Source organism: Salmo trutta, chromosome 4 (genome assembly GCF_901001165.1).
Source record: "Salmo trutta chromosome 4, fSalTru1.1, whole genome shotgun sequence".
In the NCBI taxonomy this organism is placed as follows: Eukaryota; Metazoa; Chordata; class Actinopteri; order Salmoniformes; family Salmonidae; genus Salmo; species Salmo trutta.
In genome coordinates this window covers 17,010,574-17,030,965 of record NC_042960.1, presented here as the reverse complement: position 1 = coordinate 17,030,965, position 20,392 = coordinate 17,010,574, and the positions used below count along the sequence as shown (strand labels likewise).

The 20,392-nt window shown below is 45.1% G+C and overlaps 3 protein-coding genes across 7 annotated transcripts in view; all 3 read left to right on the top strand.

The window, feature by feature from the left end:
- The window catches only part of LOC115191607 (cell wall protein DAN4-like), a 44,981-nt gene extending 44,303 nt beyond the window's left edge, over nucleotides 1–678 (top strand). The window contains exon 3 of the mRNA XM_029749394.1: nucleotides 331–678. Coding sequence (XP_029605254.1) covers nucleotides 331–678 — 348 coding nt within the window. The remainder of the gene's footprint in view (nucleotides 1–330) is intronic.
- Nucleotides 679–1,934: 1,256 nt separating this feature from the next.
- On the top strand, nucleotides 1,935–11,777 carry LOC115191933 (mucin-2-like). Of its 2 annotated transcripts, XM_029749978.1 has the most exons (7): nucleotides 1,935–2,296; nucleotides 3,210–3,273; nucleotides 3,359–7,875; nucleotides 7,973–8,037; nucleotides 8,263–8,408; nucleotides 8,516–11,313; nucleotides 11,411–11,777. In XM_029749978.1, exons 2-7 carry the CDS (start codon nucleotides 3,234–3,236, stop codon nucleotides 11,477–11,479), a joined length of 7,635 nt encoding a protein of 2,544 aa, XP_029605838.1. In that variant the 5' UTR covers nucleotides 1,935–2,296; nucleotides 3,210–3,233; the 3' UTR covers nucleotides 11,480–11,777. The 2 variants fall into 2 exon arrangements, with proteins under 2 accessions (XP_029605838.1, XP_029605839.1); XM_029749979.1 differs by lacking the exons at nucleotides 8,516–11,313; nucleotides 11,411–11,777 and having other exon boundaries at nucleotides 8,263–8,481.
- On the top strand, nucleotides 11,419–19,103 carry LOC115191934 (integumentary mucin C.1-like). 4 transcript variants are annotated; one of them, XR_003877794.1, is made up of 8 exons: nucleotides 11,419–11,475; nucleotides 11,702–11,847; nucleotides 11,955–14,089; nucleotides 14,187–14,251; nucleotides 14,477–14,622; nucleotides 14,730–17,850; nucleotides 17,948–18,012; nucleotides 18,238–18,304. XR_003877794.1 is itself a non-coding variant. In XM_029749980.1 (4 exons), the coding sequence occupies exons 1-4, from the start codon at nucleotides 17,341–17,343 to the stop codon at nucleotides 18,709–18,711; spliced, it is 942 nt and encodes a 313-aa protein (XP_029605840.1). In that variant the 5' UTR covers nucleotides 16,167–17,340; the 3' UTR covers nucleotides 18,712–19,103. The 4 variants fall into 4 exon arrangements, 1 of the variants encoding a protein (XP_029605840.1); XR_003877795.1 differs by lacking the exons at nucleotides 11,419–11,475; nucleotides 11,702–11,847 and having other exon boundaries at nucleotides 11,923–14,089; XR_003877796.1 differs by lacking the exons at nucleotides 11,419–11,475; nucleotides 11,702–11,847; nucleotides 11,955–14,089; nucleotides 14,187–14,251 and having other exon boundaries at nucleotides 14,261–14,622.
- The last annotated feature ends 1,289 nt before the right edge of the window (nucleotides 19,104–20,392 follow it).

Sequence of the window (20,392 nt, the reverse complement as noted above, 5' to 3'; positions counted from 1 at the left end):
ACATGGTTTGAAGTTGAATGCAACAATTATCACAGTCCTTCTTCTTATTATTGTAAACTGATCCCCTACTCTTTAAATTGCAAATCATTTGAAATTGCAAAAATATACTCTAAAATCAATGCTTTAATTTACAACAGCATCAGGGAATTCCCAAAGCACAACAACCAATGCCTCCACAGCAACCACAGCTGCTGCCACCACAACCACAGTCCCTGCTACAACAACCACAGCTGAACCAAATACAACCACAGCTGCAGCCACAACCACAGCTGCTGCCACAACAACCACAGCTGCTGCCACAACAACCACAGCTGCTGCCACAACAACCAGAGCTGCTTCCACCACAACTACAGCTGCTGCCACCACAACTACAGCTCCTGCCACCACAACTACAGCTGCTGCCACCGCAACTACAGCTGCCATAACAACCACAGCTGTTCCAACTACAACCACAGCTGCCGCCACCACAACCAAAGCAGCTTCAACTACAACCAAAGTAGCCGCCACAACAACCACAGCTACTCCAACTACAACCACAGCTGCCACTACAAACCCGACAGCTGCTGCCACGAGAACAACAGCTGCTCCAACTACAACCACAGCAGGAGCCACCACCACAACTACAGCTGCTCCAACTGCAACCACAGCTGCTGCTACGACAACCATAGCTGCTCCTAATAAAAACCAGATGCCACCACAACATCCATTGTTACTGCAACAACAACCACAGCTGCTGCCTCCAGTGGAAGACAAGTCTTCTCACAATCTGCCTGGCTGTGATGTCATATTTGCTTTACTCATACTGGTAGACTAATCATCATCTTGACATCATACCTCAACATACACAAACCAAATCCTATACATAATTTCTTATAAACCGTTTGATTCGAACCCTGAATGCTGATTGGCTAAAAGCTGTAGTATATCAGACCGTATACCATGTTTCTGACAACAACAAAAAAAACATTTTACTGGTCTAATTACATTGTTAACCAGTTTATAATAGCAATAAGGCACCTCTGTGGTTTGTGGTAAAGGGCCAATATACCATGGCTAAGGGCTGTATCCAGGGACTCCGCGTGCCTAAGAACAGCCCTTAGCCATGGTACACTTTGGTCGTATACCACACCTCCTCAGGCCTTAATGCTTAACTATATCATAAAATAATATTTAGTTTGAAGAGAGTAAAGATTCCTATAGAGAACATGAAATAGCTGTAGGATCTTCTAAAACAGCTGCTGCTACTCTGTCCCCTTAACCCATAAGTGATTATCCTTATAGTCACAGCAATAACTTATGTATTTATTTTATATGTATTATAACTCAACATTGTATTTTGTGGAATTACGTACTTTAGTTCAGTATTACACAACAATGCTTTTAGTACTTTAAATAATTTAAGGAAAATCCATTAAGTAGTTTCTATTTATTTTCTGTATTGATTTATAATGTACACTGAACAAAAATATAAATACAAATATATACGCAACATGCAACAATTTCAAAGATTTTTCTGAGTGACAGTTCAAGGAAATCAATCCACTGAAATGAATTGAAATGAGGCCCTAATCAATAGATTTCACATGACTGGGAATACAGATATGCATCTGTTGGTCAGTAGTAGGGGCATGGATCAGAAAACCAGCCAGCATCGAATGTGACCACCATTTGCCTCATGCAGTGCAACACATCTCCTTCACATAGAGTTGATCAGGCTGTTGATTGTGGCCTGTGGAATGTTGTCCCACTCCTTTCCAATGGCTGTGCGAAGTTGCTGGATATTGGCGGAAACTGGAACATGCTGTTGTACACGTCAATCCAGAGCATCCAAAACATGCTGAATGGGTGACATGTCTGGTGAGTATGAATGCTACGGAAAAACGGGGGAATTGTCAGCCTCAAGGAATTGAGTACAGGGAGGGACCTATCTGAATCTGTCCAATAGAAACAATAGTTGTAGTTGTAAAACAGAACATTTTGCAACTGTTTGTACAAATGATTGCACCCCTGGTATGTGTGTCTCCATGTACTGCTAGATTAGGAATTCAGTCATAATGTGGGGGAGGCCTCTTTATTCTTCTTCAAAAGATGAATAAGACTCACCTCAGCACACCTTTTTCTACAAGGTAACGTAAGCACACATTTTCCTTTACATCTCATTCATCATAATGATGTCATCAAGGTCGTGCTTTAAACTATAAAGGCTGTAGCAATGCAGGAGCTTAGTATAGTTTGGAGGAACACTGTTACTGAACACTGAGGATTTCAGCTACAACATCACAATTACATTTTTTTGGTAAGTGTGGTTTTCAAATATTGTGTTACATATCATATTTTTTATTATGATCAGACTTCTGTGCATTTTAAATGTGAACTTCTGGAAGAAACATTTGTGTATGTTAACTGATAAGGCTATAACTCCTAAACTTCCTCTATACCGCTGTTCCTTGACCTCGTCCAGCCATGGATTTCATCATCTCAAATAATCTCTAGTGAAATTCTTATTCCAGTAACCAAGGGTCAGTTCAGAATTCCTGACCCCTTGGTCCAAGAATAATCTTGTTTAACCTAGAGTGCTTTGTGCTGATAGAGGAATTCAAGGCTATAGTTTCAGACTTGCTGCAGGAGGTGTGCAAATGTTTCAATTCTTAATGACTACATGTCTTTTATGATTGATCGTGGGTAATTATAGTCAGTCATATTCATGTTTTTGCTCAGCTTTGTATGTGTTACGGTAAATGTGTAAAAACACTAAATCTAAGGATTCCAATCTCATTTGTAAATCTACAGATTTGGTGGTAAATCTATACATTTACGGATTATACACTAACACATGCACTGTACCGTGTCTATGTGTTTTTATTCAGCTGACCTCTTAGCCAGGTCTAAATCATAAAATATGCCTTCTGACCTTAACAGGACTTCCTGGATAAATAAATCATGGCTAAAATAATAAATAAAAGTAAAAAAGACAGATGTGAATGAATAAAATATTAAATATCAAGAAAAAGAAGTTGTGGATCACTTGATTAAAACCATCACAAACAAGACTTACTGTACAAAAACAGACACAAATACTGCATTTACCATTAGTGATCTCTTTCCACAATATTACAGTCTATATTACATTGGTCAATATCATTCTGTTGATAATTATTTGTCTTTTACCTTTACATTAATCATGTGTGCCCATCTCTCTGTGACTACAGACTAAAAAGAAAACAGTTTCAAAGATGAACAGAAAAATTCTCATAGTCCATCTTCTGATTATTGGTAAGTTCATTCTCTAGTCTTTAAATTGTAGATCATTTCGAAAATCTAAAGGTATTCTAAATCTATGCTTTTTAATTTGCAACAGCATCAGGGAATGCCCAAAGCCCAACAACTAATGCCCCCCCAACAACCACAGCTACTGCTGCAACCACAACCACAGCTGCCCCCACGACCACCACAGATGGCATGACGACAACCACAATTCCTGTCGCAACAACCACAGCTGCTTCGAGTACGACAGCAGCAACCACCACAATCACAGCAGCCGCCTCCAAAACCACTACTGCTCCTACTACAACCACAGCTGATGTCATGACAACCACAGATGCTCCAACTATAACCACAAATGGAGTCACAACATCCACAGTTTCTCCCACAACAACCACAGCTGCTGCCACAACAATCACAGATGCTCCAACTACAAATGGAGTCACAACAACCACAGTTTCTCCCACAACAACCACAGGTGCCGCCACCACAACCACAGGTGCCGCCACAGTCACCACAGCAGGCATCACATCTACCACAGTTGCTCATTCAACAACCACAGCTGCTCCAACTACAACCTCAACTACGTCCATGATGACCACCACAGCTCCTGCCATGACAACGACACCTGTAACTGCTACAGCAGCCACCACAACCACAGTTGCTGCAACAACAACTACAGGTGCTCCAACTACAACCACAACTACTGCTGCAACCACAACCACAGCTGCCCCCACGACCACCACAGCTGGCATGACGACTACCACAATTCCAGTCACAACAACAGCTGCTTCGACTACAACAACAGCAACCATCCTAATCACAGCAGCCGCCAGCACAACCACTGCTGCTCCATCTACAACCACAGCTGCTGCCATGACAACCACAGATGCTCCAATTACAACAACAAATATAGTCAGCACATCCACAGTTTCTCCCACAACAACCGGAGTTGATGACACAACAACAACAGATGCTCCAACTACAAAAACAAATGGAGTCACAACAACCATAGTGTCTCCCACAACAACCACAGGTGCTGCCACCACAACCACAGGTGCCGCCACGGTCACCACAGCAGGCATCACAACTAACACAGTTGCTCATTCAACAACCACAGCTGCTCCAACTACAACCTCAACTACATCCATGATGACCACCACAGCTCCTGCCATGACAACGACACCTGTAACTGCTACAGCAGCCACCACAACCACAGGTGCTCCAACTACAACCCCAGCTACTGCTGCAACTACAACCACAGCTGCCCCCATGACCACTACAGATGGCATGATGACTAAAACAATTCCGGTCACAACAACCACAGCTCCTTCGACTACAACAACAGCAGCAACCACCACAATCACAGCAGCCGCTAGCACAACCACTGCTGATCCTACTACAACCACAGCTGCTGCCATGACAACCACAGATGCTCCAATTACAACGACAAATAGAGTCACAACATCCACAGTTTCTCCCACAACAACCACAGCTGCTGCCACAACAACCACAGATGCTCCAACTACAACAACAAATGGAGTCACAACAACCATAGTTTCTCCCACAACAACCACAGGTGCTGCCACCACAACCACAGGTGCCGCCACGGTCACCACAGCAGGCATCACATCTACCACAGTTGCTCATTCAACAACCACAGCTGCTCCAACTACAACCTCAACTACGTCCATGATGACCACCACAGCTCCTGCCATGACAACGACACCTGCAACTGCTGCAGCAGCCACCACAACCACAGCCGCTGCAACAACAACCACAGGTGCTCCAACTACAACCCCAGCTACTGCTGCAACTACAACCACAGCTGCCCCCATGACCACTACAGATGGCATGATGACTACCACAATTCTGGTCACAACAACCACAGCTCCTTCGACTACAACAACAGCAGCAACCACCACAATCACAGCAGCCGCTAGCACAACCACTGCTGATCCTACTACAACCACAGCTGCTGCCATGACAACCACAGATGCTCCAATTACAGCGACAAATAGAGTCACAACATCCACAGTTTCTCCCACAACAACCACAGCTGCTGCCACAACAACCACAGATGCTCCAACTACAAAAACAAATGGAGTCACAACAACCATAGTTTCTCCCACAACAACCACAGGTGCTGCCACCACAACCACAGGTGCCGCCACGGTCACGACAGCAGGCATCACAACTAGCACAGTTGCTCATTCAACAACCACAGCTGCTCCAACTACAACCTCAGCTACGTCCATGATGACCACCACAGCTCCTGCCATGACAACAACACCTGCAACTGCTGCAGCAGCCACCACAAAAACAGTCGCTGCAACAACAACCACAGGTGCTCCAACTACAACCACAGCTACCGCTGAAACCACAACCACAGCTGCCCCCACGACCACTACAGATGGCATGATGACTACCACAATTCCAGTCACAACAACCACAGCTGCTTCGACTACAACAACAGCAGCAACCACCACAATCACAGCAGCCGCCAGCACAACCTCTGCTGCTCCATCTACAACCACAGCTGCTGCCATGACAACCACAGGTCCTCTAATTACAACCACAAATATAGTCAGCACATCCACAGTTTCTCCCACAACAACCGGAGCTGATGCCACAACAACCACAGATGCTTCGACTACAACAACAGCAGCAACCACCACAATCACAGCAGCCGCTAGCACAACCACTGCTGATCCTACTACAACCACAGCTGCTGCCATGACAACCACAGATGCTCCAATTACAACAACAAATATAGTCAGCACATCCACAGTTTCTCCCACAACAACCGGAGCTGCTGCCACAACAACCACAGATGCTCCAACTACAACAACAAATGGAGTCACAACAACCATAGTGTCTCCCACAACAACCACAGGTGCTGCCACCACAACCACAGGTGCCACCACGGTCACCACAGCAGGCATCACAAGTAACACAGTTGCTCATTCAACAACCACAGCTGCTCCAACTACAACCTCAACAATGTCCATGATGACCACCACAGCTCCTGCCATGACAACGACACCTGCAACTGCTGCAGCAGCCACCACAACCACAGTCGCTGCAACAACAACCACAGGTTCTCCAACTACAACCACTGCTACTGCTGCAACCACAACCACAGCTGCCCCCACGACCACTACAGATGGCATGATGACTACCACAATTCCGGTCACAACAACCACAGCTGCATTGACTACAACAACAGCAGCAACCACCACAATCACAGCAGCTGCTGGCACAACCACTGCTGATCCTACTACAACCACAGCTGCTGCCATGACAACCACAGATGCTCCAATTACAATGACAAATATAGTCAGCACATCCACAATTTCTCCCACAACAACCGGAGCTGCTGCCACAACAACCACAGATGCTGCCATGACAACCACAGATGCTCCAACCACAAATGGAGTCACAACAGCCACAGTTTCTCCCACAACAACCACAGATGCTCCAACTACAACCACAAATGGAGTCACAACAACCACAGTTTCTCCCATAACAACCACAGGTGCTGCCACCACAAACACAGGTGCCGCAACGGTCACCACAGCAGGCATCACAACTACCACAGTTGCTCATTCAACAACCACAGCTGCTCCAACGACAACCTCAACTACGTCCATGATGACCACCACAGCTCCTGCCATGACAACGACACCTGCAACTGCAGCAGCAGCCACCACAACCACAGTTGCTGCAACAACAACCACAGGTGCTCCAACTACAACCACAAATAGAGTCACAACATCCACAGTTTCTCCCACAACAACCGCAGCTGCTGCCACAACAACCACAGATGCTCCAACTACAACCACAGCTACTGTTGCAACCACAACCGCAGCTGCTTCGACTACGACAACAGCAGCAACCACCACAATCACATTAGCTGCCACCGCAACCACTACTGCTCCTACTACAACCACAGCTGCTGCCATGACAACCACCGATGCTCCAACCACAAATGGAGTCACAACAGCTAAACTTTCTCCCACAAAAACCACCGATGCTCCAACTACAACCACAAATGGAGTCACAACAACCACAGTGTCTCCCACAACATCCACAGGTGCTGCCACCACAACCACAGGTGCCGCAACGGTGACCACAGCAGGCATCACAACTACAACAGTTGCTAATTCAACTACCACAGCTGCTTCCACTACAACCACAGCAGCTGCCCCTACAACAACAAATGCCCCCACCACATCCACAGCTGGCAACACGACTACCACAGTTGCTCCCACAACAGACACAGCTGCTTCTACAACAGCCAGAGCTACTACAGCAACAGCTGCCACCACCACCACTGCTGCTGGCACGAATACCACAACTTCTTCAACTACAACCACAGCTTCTGCGACGACAACCCCAGCTGCTGCCACAAACACCACTGTACCAACAACAACCAAAATTGTTCCCACAACCACCACAGCCACCGCTACCACAACTAAGTCAACAGCAGCACCGACAGCGAATGAGGGGTCAATGGGATTAGGATTCAGAATGTTCCGTACATTCCAAAGTGACTACACTGACTCTTCCACAACAGCATATCAGGAACTGGCAGAAAATGTTACCACAGAGGTAATCAGCTCATCTTTTAACAACATTGTGTCACTAACATTGTGTCACTGACTTCACTGTTGAAATTATTGATACAAATTTGTTTCTTTTTTTACAGGTGAATCATGGTTACAAAATAATTTACCCTTTATCATTCGTAAGGTGTAGGATTATTCAGTTCACGTAAGTAACAATACTTGTTTTCTGTAAGTCTATGAATGTCTCCATTCAAATAGAAATATCTCAAAATAACAGTGATGGTGATATAAGTTTGAATAATATATTAAGAAAACAAATACAAGTAATTATTATACATTGTCTTGCTTTCTTAATACTTTCTTAGAAACAACAGTTTAAGATCTGACCTCAAAATGAAAACTAAATCTTTATATATTTCTTTGTTTACAGGAGTGGGTCAATTATTGTCAACATGACCCTTATTTTCAAGAACCAGACAGTGGTTCCCAATGTAACGAGTGTGGAGCAGGGATTGACTGACTCTCTGTCTCACGGGAACACCTTCCTCAACATTGATACAACCTCCATTACTGCAAGTAAGTTAAGCCATCACTGCTGACCTTGTCATTGTCGTCACTCTCAACATTGACTCATGGCACTCTATATTGGGTACATTTTTATGAGATAACTTCTGTGGTTATAGGAACTACAACTTCCGCAGCCACCACAGTTGCCGCAACTACCACAACCACCACAACAACCACAGCCACCCCCACAACAACAACAACAACAGCTGGTCCTACAACAAACACAGCTGCTTCAACAAAATCTGTTGTTGAATCAACAATAAACAATCTGACAACCACAGATGCTCCAATTACAACCACAAATATAGTCAGCACATCCACAGTTTCTCCCACAACAACCGGAGCTGCTGCCACAACAACCACAGATGCTCCAACTACAACAACAAATGGAGTCACAACAACCATAGTGTCTCCCACAACAACCACAGGTGCTGCTACCACAACCACAGGTGCCACCACGGTCAACACAGCAGGCATCACAAGTAACACAGTTGCTCATTCAACAACCACAGCTGCTCCAACTACAACCTCAACAATGTCCATGATGACCACCACAGCTCCTGCCATGACAACGACACCTGCAACTGCTGCAGCAGCCACCACAACCACAGTCACTGCAACAACAACCACAGGTTCTCCAACTACAACCACAGCTACTGCTGCAACCACAACCACAGCTGCCCCCACGACCACTACAGATGGCATGATGACTACCACAATTCCAGTCACAACAACCACAGCTGCATCGACTACAACAACAGCAGCAACCACCACAATCACAGCAGCCGCTAGCACAACCACTGCTGATCCTACTACAACCACAGCTGCTGCCATGACAACCACAGATGCTCCAATTACAATGACAAATAGAGTCACAACATCCACAGTTTCTCCCACAACAACCACAACTGCTGCCACAACAACCACAGATGCTCCAACTACAACAACAAATGGAGTCACAACAACCATAGTTTCTCCCACAACAACCACAGGTGCTGCCACCACAACCACAGCTGCTGCCATGACAACCACAGATGCTCCAACCACAAATGGAGTCACAACAGCCACAGTTTCTCCCACAACAACCACAGATGCTCCAACTACAACCACAAATGGAGTCACAACAACCACAGTTTCTCCCATAACAACCACAGGTGCTGCCACCACAAACACAGGTGCCGCAACGGTCACCACAGCAGGCATCACAACTACCACAGTTGCTCATTCAACAACCACAGCTGCTCCAACGACAACCTCAACTACGTCCATGATGACCACCACAGCTCCTGCCATGACAACGACACCTGCAACTACAGCAGCAGCCACCACAACCACAGTTGCTGCAACAACAACCACAAGTGCTCCAACTACAACCACAAATAGAGTCACAACATCCACAGTTTCTCCCACAACAACCGCAGCTGCTGCCACAACAACCGCAGCTGCTGCCACAACAACCACAGATGCTCCAACTACAACCACAGCTACTGTTGCAACCACAACCGCAGCTGCTTCGACTACGACAACAGCAGCAACCACCACAATCACAGCAGCTGCTGGCACAACCACTGCTGATCCTACTACAACCACAGCTGCTGCCATGACAACCACAGATGCTCCAATTACAATGACAAATATAGTCAGCACATCCACAATTTCTCCCACAACAACCGGAGCTGCTGCCACAACAACCACAGATGCTGCCATGACAACCACAGATGCTCCAACCACAAATGGAGTCACAACAGCCACAGTTTCTCCCACAACAACCACAGATGCTCCAACTACAACCACAAATGGAGTCACAACAACCACAGTTTCTCCCGTAACAACCACAGGTGCTGCCACCACAAACACAGGTGCCGCAACGGTCACCACAGCAGGCATCACAACTACCACAGTTGCTCATTCAACAACCACAGCTGCTCCAACGACAACCTCAACTACGTCCATGATGACCACCACAGCTCCTGCCATGACAACGACACCTGCAACTGCAGCAGCAGCCACCACAACCACAGTTGCTGCAACAACAACCACAGGTGCTCCAACTACAACCACAAATAGAGTCACAACATCCACAGTTTCTCCCACAACAACCGCAGCTGCTGCCACAACAACCACAGATGCTCCAACTACAACCACAGCTACTGTTGCAACCACAACCGCAGCTGCTTCGACTACGACAACAGCAGGAACCACCACAATCACATTAGCTGCCACCGCAACCACTACTGCTCCTACTACAACCACAGCTGCTGCCATGACAACCAACGATGCTCCAACCACAAATGGAGTCACAACAGCCAAACTTTCTCCCACAAAAACCACCGATGCTCCAACTACAACCACAAATGGAGTCACAACAACCACAGTGTCTCCCACAACATCCACAGGTGCTGCCACCACAACCACAGGTGCCGCAACGGTCACCACAGCAGGCATCACAACTACAACAGTTGCTAATTCAACTACCACAGCTGCTTCCACTACAACCACAGCAGCTGCCCCTACAACAACAAATGCCCCCACCACATCCACAGCTGGCAACACGACTACCACAGTTGCTCCCACAACAGACACAGCTGCTTCTACAACAGCCAGAGCTACTACAGCAACAGCTGCCACCACCACCACTGCTGCTGGCACGAATACCACAACTTCTTCAACTACAACCACAGCTTCTGCGACGACAACCACAGCTGTTGCCACAAACACCACTGTACCAACAACAACCAAAATTGTTCCCACAACCACCACAGCCACCGCTACCACAACTAAGTCAACAGCAGCACCGACAGCGAATGAGGGGTCAATGGGATTAGGATTCAGAATGTTCCGTACATTCCAAAGTGACTACACTGATTCTTCCACAACAGCATATCAGGAACTGGCAGAAAATGTTACCACAGAGGTAATCAGCTCATCTTTTAACAACAAAGTGTCACTAACATTGTGTCACTGACTTCACTGTTGAAATTATTGATACTAATTTGTTTCTTTTTTTACAGGTGAATCATGGTTACAAAATAATTTACCCTTTATCATACGTAAGGTGTAGGATTATTCAGTTCACGTAAGTAACAATACTTGTTTACTGTAAGTCTATGAATGTCTCCATTTAAAATAGAATTATCTCAAAATAACAGTGATGGTGATATAAGTTTAAATAATATATTAAGAAAACAAATACAAGTAATTATTATACACTGTCTTGCTTTCTTAATACTTTCTTAGAAACAACAGTTTAAGATCTGACCTCAAAATGAAAACTAAATCTTTATATATTTCTTTGTTTACAGGAGTGGGTCAATTATTGTCAACATGACCCTTATTTTCAAGAACCAGACAGTGGTTCCCAATGTAACGAGTGTGGAGCAGGGATTGACTGACTCTCTATCTCACGGGAACACCTTCCTCAACATTGATACAACCTCCATTACTGCAAGTAAGTTAAGCCATCACTGCTGACCTTGTCATTTTCGTCACTCTCAACATTGACTCATGGCACTCTATATTGGGTACATTTTTATGAGATAACTTCTGTGGTTACAGGAACTACAACTTCCGCAGCCACCACAGTTGCCGCAACTACCACAACCACCACAACAACCACAGCCACCCCCACAACAACAACAACAACAGCTGGTCCTACAACAAACACAGCTGATTCAACAAAATATGTTGTTGAATCAACAATAAACAATCTGACAACCACAGATGCTCCAATTACAACCACAAATATAGTCAGCACATCCACAGTTTCTCCCACAACAACCAGAGCTGCTGCCACAACAACCACAGATGCTCCAACTACAACAACAAATGGAGTCAAAACAACCATAGTGTCTCCCATAACAACCACAGGTGCAGCCACCACAACCACAGGTGCCACCACGGTCACCACAGCAGGCATCACAAGTAACACAGTTGCTCATTCAAAAACCACAGCTGCTCCAACTACAACCTCAACAATGTCCATGATGACCACCACAGCTCCTGCCATGACAACGACACCTGCAACTGCTGCAGCAGCCACCACAACCACAGTCGCTGCAACAACAACCACAGGTTCTCCAACTACAACCACAGCTACTGCTGCAACCACAACCACAGCTGCCCCCACGACCACTACAGATGGCATGATGACTACCACAATTCCGGTCACAACAACCACAGCTGCATTGACTACAACAACAGCAGCAACCACCACAATCACAGCAGCTGCTAGCACAACCACTGCTGATCCTACTACAACCACAGCTGCTGCCATGACAACCACAGATGCTCCAATTACAATGACAAATAGAGTCACAACATCCACAGTTTCTCCCACAACAACCACAACTGCTGCCACAACAACCACAGATGCTCCAACTACAACAACAAATGGAGTCACAACAACCATAGTTTCTCCCACAACAACCACAGGTGCTGCCACCACAACCACAGCTGCTGCCATGACAACCACAGATGCTCCAACCACAAATGGAGTCACAACAGCCACAGTTTCTCCCACAACAACCACAGATGCTCCAACTGCAACCACAAATGGAGTCACAACAACCACAGTTTCTCCCATAACAACCACAGGTGCTGCCACCACAAACACAGGTGCCGCAACGGTCACCACAGCAGGCATCACAACTACCACAGTTGCTCATTCAACAACCACAGCTGCTCCAACGACAACCTCAACTACGTCCATGATGACCACCACAGCTCCTGCCATGACAACGACACCTGCAACTGCAGCAGCAGCCACCACAACCACAGTTGCTGCAACAACAACCACAGGTGCTCCAACTACAACCACAAATAGAGTCACAACATCCACAGTTTCTCCCACAACAACCGCAGCTGCTGCCACAACAACCACAGATGCTCCAACTACAACCACAGCTACTGTTGCAACCACAACCGCAGCTGCTTCGACTACGACAACAGCAGCAACCACCACAATCACATTAGCTGCCACCGCATCCACTACTGCTCCTACTACAACCACAGCTGCTGCCATGACAACCACCAATGATCCAACGACAAATGGAGTCACAACAGCCAAAGTTTCTCCCACAAAAACCACCGATGCTCCAACTACAACCACAAATGGAGTCACAACAACCACAGTGTCTCCCACAACATCCACAGGTGCTGCCACCACAACCACAGGTGCCGCAACGGTCACCACAGCAGGCATCACAACTACCACAGTTGCTAATTCAACTACCACAGCTGCTTCCACTACAACCACAGCAGCTGCCCCTACAACAACCACAGCTCCAACTACAACCACAAATGCCCCCACCACATCCACAGCTGGCAACACGACTACCACAGTTGCTCCCACAACAGACACAGCTGCTTCTACAACAGCCAGAGCTACTACAGCAACAGCTGCCACCACCACCACTGCTGCTGGCACGAATACCACAACTGCTTCAACTACAACCACAGCTTCTGCGACGACAACCACAGCTGCTGCCACAAACACCACTGTACCAACAACAACCAAAATTGTTCCCACAACCACCACAGCCACCGCTACCACAACTAAGTCAACAGCAGCACCGACAGCGAATGAGGGGTCAATGGGATTAGGATTCAGAATGTTCCGTACATTCCAAAGTGACTACACTGATTCTTCCACAACAGCATATCAGGAACTGGCAGAAAATGTTACCACAGAGGTAATCAGCTCATCTTTTAACAACATTGTGTCACTAACATTGTGTCACTGACTTCACTGTTGAAATTATTGATACAAATTTGTTTCTTTTTTTACAGGTGAATCATGGTTACAAAAGAATGTACCCTTTATCATTCGTAAGGTGTAGGATCATTCAGTTCACGTAAGTAACAATACTTGTTTTCTGTAAGTCTATGAATGTCTCCATTCAAATAGAAATATCTCAAAATAACAGTGATGGTGATATAAGTTTGAATAATATATTAAGAAAACAAATACAAGTAATTATTATGCATTGTCTTGCTTTCTTAATACTTTCTTAGAAACAACAGTTTAAGATCTGACCTCAAAATGAAAACTAAATCTTTATATATTTCTTTGTTTACAGGAGTGGGTCAATTATTGTCAACATGACACTTATTTTCAAGAACCAGACAGTGGTTCCCAATGTAACGAGTGTGGAGCAGGGATTGACTGACTCTCTGTCTCACGGGAACACCTTCCTCAACATTGATACAACCTCCATTACTGCAAGTAAGTTAAGCCATCACTGCTGACCTTGTCATTGTCGTCACTCTCAACATTGACTCATGGCACTCTATATTGGGTACATTTTTACGAGATAACTTCTGTGGTTACAGGAACTACAACTTCCGCAGCCACCACAGTTGCCGCAACTACCACAACCACCACAACAACCACAGCCACCCCCACAACAACAACAACAACAACAGCTGGTCCTACAACAAACACAGCTGCTTCAACAAAATCTGTTGTTGAATCAACAATAAACAATCTGACAACCACAGATTCTCCAATTACAACCACAAATATAGTCAGCACATCCACAGTTTCTCCCACAACAACCGGAGCTGCTGCCACAACAACCACAGATGCTCCAACTACAACAACAAATGGAGTCACAACAACCATAGTGTCTCCCACAACAACCACAGGTGCTGCCACCACAACCACAGGTGCCACCACGGTCACCACAGCAGGCATCACAAGTAACACAGTTGCTCATTCAACAACCACAGCTGCTCCAACTACAACCTCAACAATGTCCATGATGACCACCACAGCTCCTGCCATGACAACGACACCTGCAACTGCAGCAGCAGCCAACACAACCACAGTTGCTGCAACAACAACCACAGGTGCTCCAACTACAACCACAAATAGAGTCACAACATCCACAGTTTCTCCCAAAACAACCACAGGTGCTGCCACCACAACCACAGGTGCCACCACGGTCACCACAGCAGGTATCACAACTACCACAGTTGCTCATTCAACAAACACAGCTGCTCCAACTGCAACCACACTTGCTTCCTCTTCAACATCAGCTGCTGCCAGAACAACTATACCTGCTGCCACGACAAGCACAGCTTCTCCAACAACAACCAAAGGTGTTCCCATGACAACCACAACTGCTGCCACGACATCCACAGAAGCTGCTCCGGCAACAACAGCTGCTCCATCTACACCCAAAAATGCCCCCACAACAACCACAGTTGATCCAACAATAAACACAATAGATGGAAACACAATCACAGCTGCTGCTACAACAATGACAGCTGCTCAAACTACAACCACAGCTGTTCCCACAACAACCACAGTTGCTGCCACCACAACCACAGCTGCTGGCATGGTCACCACAGCAGGCATCACAATTACCACAGTTGCACATTCAACAACCACAGCTGCTCCAACTACAAACTCAACTACGTCCATGATGAACACCACAGCTCCTGCCATGACAACGACACCTGCAACTGCTACAACAGGCACCACAACCACAGTTGCTGCAACAACAAACACAGGTGCTCCAACTACAACCAAAGCTGGCGTTACAAAAACCACAGCTGCTCCTACGACATCCACAGCTGCTGCTACGACAAAAACAGCTTCCCAAACTACAACCACAGCTGTTCCCACGACAACCACAGCAGCTGCCCCACAACCACAGCTGCATCAACTACAACCACAATTATCGGCACAACAACAACAGCTTCTGCCACAAAAACTACAGATGCTCCAACTACAAGCACAGTTGGTGTTGCAACATCCACAGCTTTAACAACTACAGCTGCTTCCTCTACAACCACAGCTGTTGCCACTTCAACCACAACAGCTGCCCCCACAACTACAGCTGCCACCACAACAACCGCAGTTTCTCTAACTACAAACACAGCTACTGCCACAACAACAACTTATCCAACTACAACCACAACTGCTGCAACAATAACCATACCTGCTCCCACGACATCCACAGCTTCTACAAATACAACGACAGCTACTCAAACTACAACCACAGCTGTTCCCACGATAACCACAGCTGCTGCCACTACAACCACAGCTGCTTCACCTATAATCATAAATATCGCCACAACGACAACAGCGTCTGCGACAAAAAATACAGATTCTCCTAATACAACCACAGCTGGCGTTGCAACAAGCACAGCTTCACCAACTACAACCGCTACTGGTTCCTCTACACCCACAACTGCTTCCACAAAAACCATACCTGCTCACACGACAACCACAGCTTCTCCAACTACAACCACATTTGTTCCCACAACAACCATACCTGCTGCCACTACTACCACAGCTGCTCCAACTGCAACCAACGCAGCAGCCAACACAACCACAGCAGCTGCCACAACAACCATAGTTGCTGCCACGACAACCACAGCATCTCCAACTACAATCACAGCAGACAAAACAACAACCACAGCTTCTGCCACAAAAACTACAGATGCTCCAACTACAACCACAGTTTTCGTTGCAATAATCACAGCTGCTCCTATAACATCCACAGCTGCTGCCACAACAACCACAGCTGCTTCCTCTACAATCACAGTTGCTGCCACAACAACTATACCTGCTCCCACGACAACCACAGCAGTTGCCACCACAACCACAGCTGCTCCATCTACAACCAAAAATGCCCCCACAACAACCACAGTTGCTCCAACTACAACCACAACAGACATAAACACAACCACAGCTTCTGCCACAACAACCACAGCTGCTTCCTCTACAACCAGAGCTGCTTCACCTACAACCACAGCAGCTGCCACCACAACCACAGCTGCTCTATCTACAACCAAAAATGCCCCCACAAAAACCACAGTTGCTCCAACTACAACCACAACAGACGCAAACACAACCACAGCTGCTGCCACAACAACGACAGCTGCTCAAACTACAACCACAGCTGTTCCCACAACAACCACAGCTGCTGCCATGACAACAACTGCTTCTCCAACTACAACCACAGCTGCTTCCACTACAACCACAGCTGCTTCCACTACAACCACAGCAGCTGCCCCTACAACAACAGCTGCTCCAACTACAACCACAAATGCCCCCACCACATCCACAGCTGGCAACACGACTACCACAGTTGCTCCCACAACAGACACAGCTGCTTCTACAACAGCCAGAGCTACTACAGCAACAGCTGCCACCACCACCACTGCTGCTGGCACGAATACCACAACTGCTTCAACTACAACCACAGCTTCTGCGACGACAACCACAGCTGCTGCCACAAACACCACTGTACCAACAACAACCAAAATTGTTCCCACAACCACCACAGCCACCGCTACCACAACTAAGTCAACAGCAGCACCGACAGCGAATGAGGGGTCAATGGGATTAGGATTCAGAATGTTCCGTACATTCCAAAGTGACTACACTGATTCTTCCACAACAGCATATCAGGAACTGGCAGAAAATGTTACCACAGAGGTAATCAGCTCATCTTTTAACAACATAGTGTCACTAACATTGTGTCACTGACTTCACTGTTGAAATTATTGATACTAATTTGTTTCTTTTTTTACAGGTGAATCATGGTTACAAAATAATTTACCCTTTATCATACGTAAGGTGTAGGATTATTCAGTTCACGTAAGTAACAATACTTGTTTACTGTAAGTCTATGAACGACTCCATTCAAATAGAATTATCTCAAAATAACAGTGATGGTGATATAAGTTTGAATAATATATTAAGAAAACAAATACAAGTAATTATTATACATTGTCTTGCTTTCTTAATACTTTCTTAGAAACAACAGTTTAAGATCTGACCTCAAAATGAAAACTAAAACTTTATATATTTCTTTGTTTACAGGAGTGGGTCAATTATTGTCAACATGACCCTTATTTTCAAGAACCAGACAGTGGTTCCCAATGTAACGAGTGTGGAGCAGGGATTGACTGACTCTCTGTCTCACGGGAACACCTTCCTCAACATTGATACAACCTCCATTACTGCAAGTAAGTTAAGCCATCACTGCTGACCTTGTCATTGTCTTCACTCTCAACATTGACTCATGGCACTCTATATTGGGTACATTTTTATGAGATAACTTCTGTGGTTACAGGAACTACAACTTCCGCAGCCACCACAGTTGCCGCAACTACCACAACCACAACAACAACCACAGCCACCCCCACAACAACAGCTGGTCTTACAACAAACACAGCTGCTTCAACAACATCTGTTGTTGAATCAACAATAAACAATGCTGCCGCCTCCAGTGGAATAAGCTTCAAGACAAGTCTACTCATCTGTCTTGTTATGTTGTCACAACTGCTTGACTAATACTGATATAACTGATCACCACTGTGACAGGGAAACTTACCAGACAATCTAATCATATTTATTATTAGAACTGCATAGTATTTACTATTATTTATTATCCAAACATGTACAGGGTAAAGATTAATTGCTATGGAGAACATGAGAATATTGAACAGCTTTAGGATAATGTAAAAAAAGACAGCTGTTCTACCAATTATCAACAAGATTCTAAGAATATTGTTAGTTATTCCTTCTACCTACTGCACTAATATTTATTGTAACTGAAGGGTGTATTTATACTGTTTTGTAATTCAGTATTACTCATACTTTGAATGAAGAAAGTGCTGGTTTCATTTTCTGTACCGGATTAATGAAGAAATTAAATTAAATGCAATCAATTACCTGAAAAGACATTCACTTCCCTTAAATTACATTTCAATAATTATTATTGTGTGCCAACTGCATCTGTTATGCCTTGTTCACATACAACATAAATACCACTTTATTTCGATGATAGGAATTAGATTATATGAATATCAGAAGATCAATTTCAAGCCGACCAGGACATTTGTTTACAACAAAAACATAGACAATGGTTATGATAAGTTTGGACAGTAATCGCAGAAAGGTTTTTCTAAGTTCATGAATATCTGAAGGTATATTTCATAGGTCGTGTGGTGGCTAATTTCTGCATTACCAAATGAGGAGAGTTACAAACTTCACACACAAGTCAGAGTTATACTTAAAACTACATCTTTAATAATTAAGATGCTTTTGCAAAAGCACTTGACTTTCAATGATGTGCTATCGCTAATGAACCATTGAAAAAGTGATTACTCAAAAGTACAAAGATCTTTTATACCCAAGATCCACCCCTCTCAACGTACATGACGAACAACAGATCTTAGGAACAGTTCACAAAGGGACCATATACTTTAGAAAGGAGTATCCCTTAGCCAGATAACATTCGCTATAAATTATCGTTCAGTTTGGTCCCTAATGACAAGGTTCTAATCTCGTTCCTGGTACTTCATAGTACAAAAACACCATCTCATTCAACGGCATATATCAATTGTCAACTCTAGATACTCCCATCTCAAGTAAACCCCCTCTTGATCCCACTTCTGGACAAGCTCACTGAGGGGAGTAACTTGCGCACAGCCATTGTGGAGACAAATAATTGGTTCCCCATTAATCACGCCATCTCTTTTCATGGTTTAAGAATAGGTAAAGACACATTCACATATGAAGACAATGTTCCATTTTGTCCTCCTCTCTGTCTGATATTCTGCATAGCAACAGAGATATGTCAAAGACAAGTCTGACCTCTCCCCTCTCTGGGCTCCAAGTGACTGAGCCCCAGCTAAGGGAAAAGTGCAACTGAAAGACACCAGAGTCCAAAGGATACATTCTAATGACAAGGATCTCACATAAGCATATTATGCTAATAAAACATCTTAATTATCTATGTTACCCAACTAATTCTGATTCATCCGCCAAAGTCGAAATTCATTAAAATATTAGACTGGCTGTAATATGTTACTGGGTGTTTGTGATGTGAAATCTGTTGTCAACACACTTTAAAAATGCTATGCTATGCTAACTGAATGGTGTTCCGAGAGTATGTTGTTAATTTATATGTCATTTAACTTCAGGCTCTTCGTAGAAGGTATCAACCTCAGAAAAATAACAATGAAGGGAC

Coding starts and splice junctions, on each gene's coding strand:
- LOC115191934 (XM_029749980.1), top strand. CDS start 17,341: ATGACAACAACTGCTTCTCCAACTACAACCACAGCTGCTTCCACTACA. Junction 18,013..18,237: donor TGTAGGATTATTCAGTTCAC/GTAAGTAACAAT, acceptor CTTTGTTTACAG/GAGTGGGTCAATTATTGTCA. Junction 18,384..18,490: donor TACAACCTCCATTACTGCAA/GTAAGTTAAGCC, acceptor CTGTGGTTACAG/GAACTACAACTTCCGCAGCC.
- LOC115191933 (XM_029749978.1), top strand. CDS start 3,234: ATGAACAGAAAAATTCTCATAGTCCATCTTCTGATTATTG. Junction 8,409..8,515: donor TACAACCTCCATTACTGCAA/GTAAGTTAAGCC, acceptor CTGTGGTTATAG/GAACTACAACTTCCGCAGCC. Junction 11,314..11,410: donor CAGAAAATGTTACCACAGAG/GTAATCAGCTCA, acceptor CTTTTTTTACAG/GTGAATCATGGTTACAAAAT.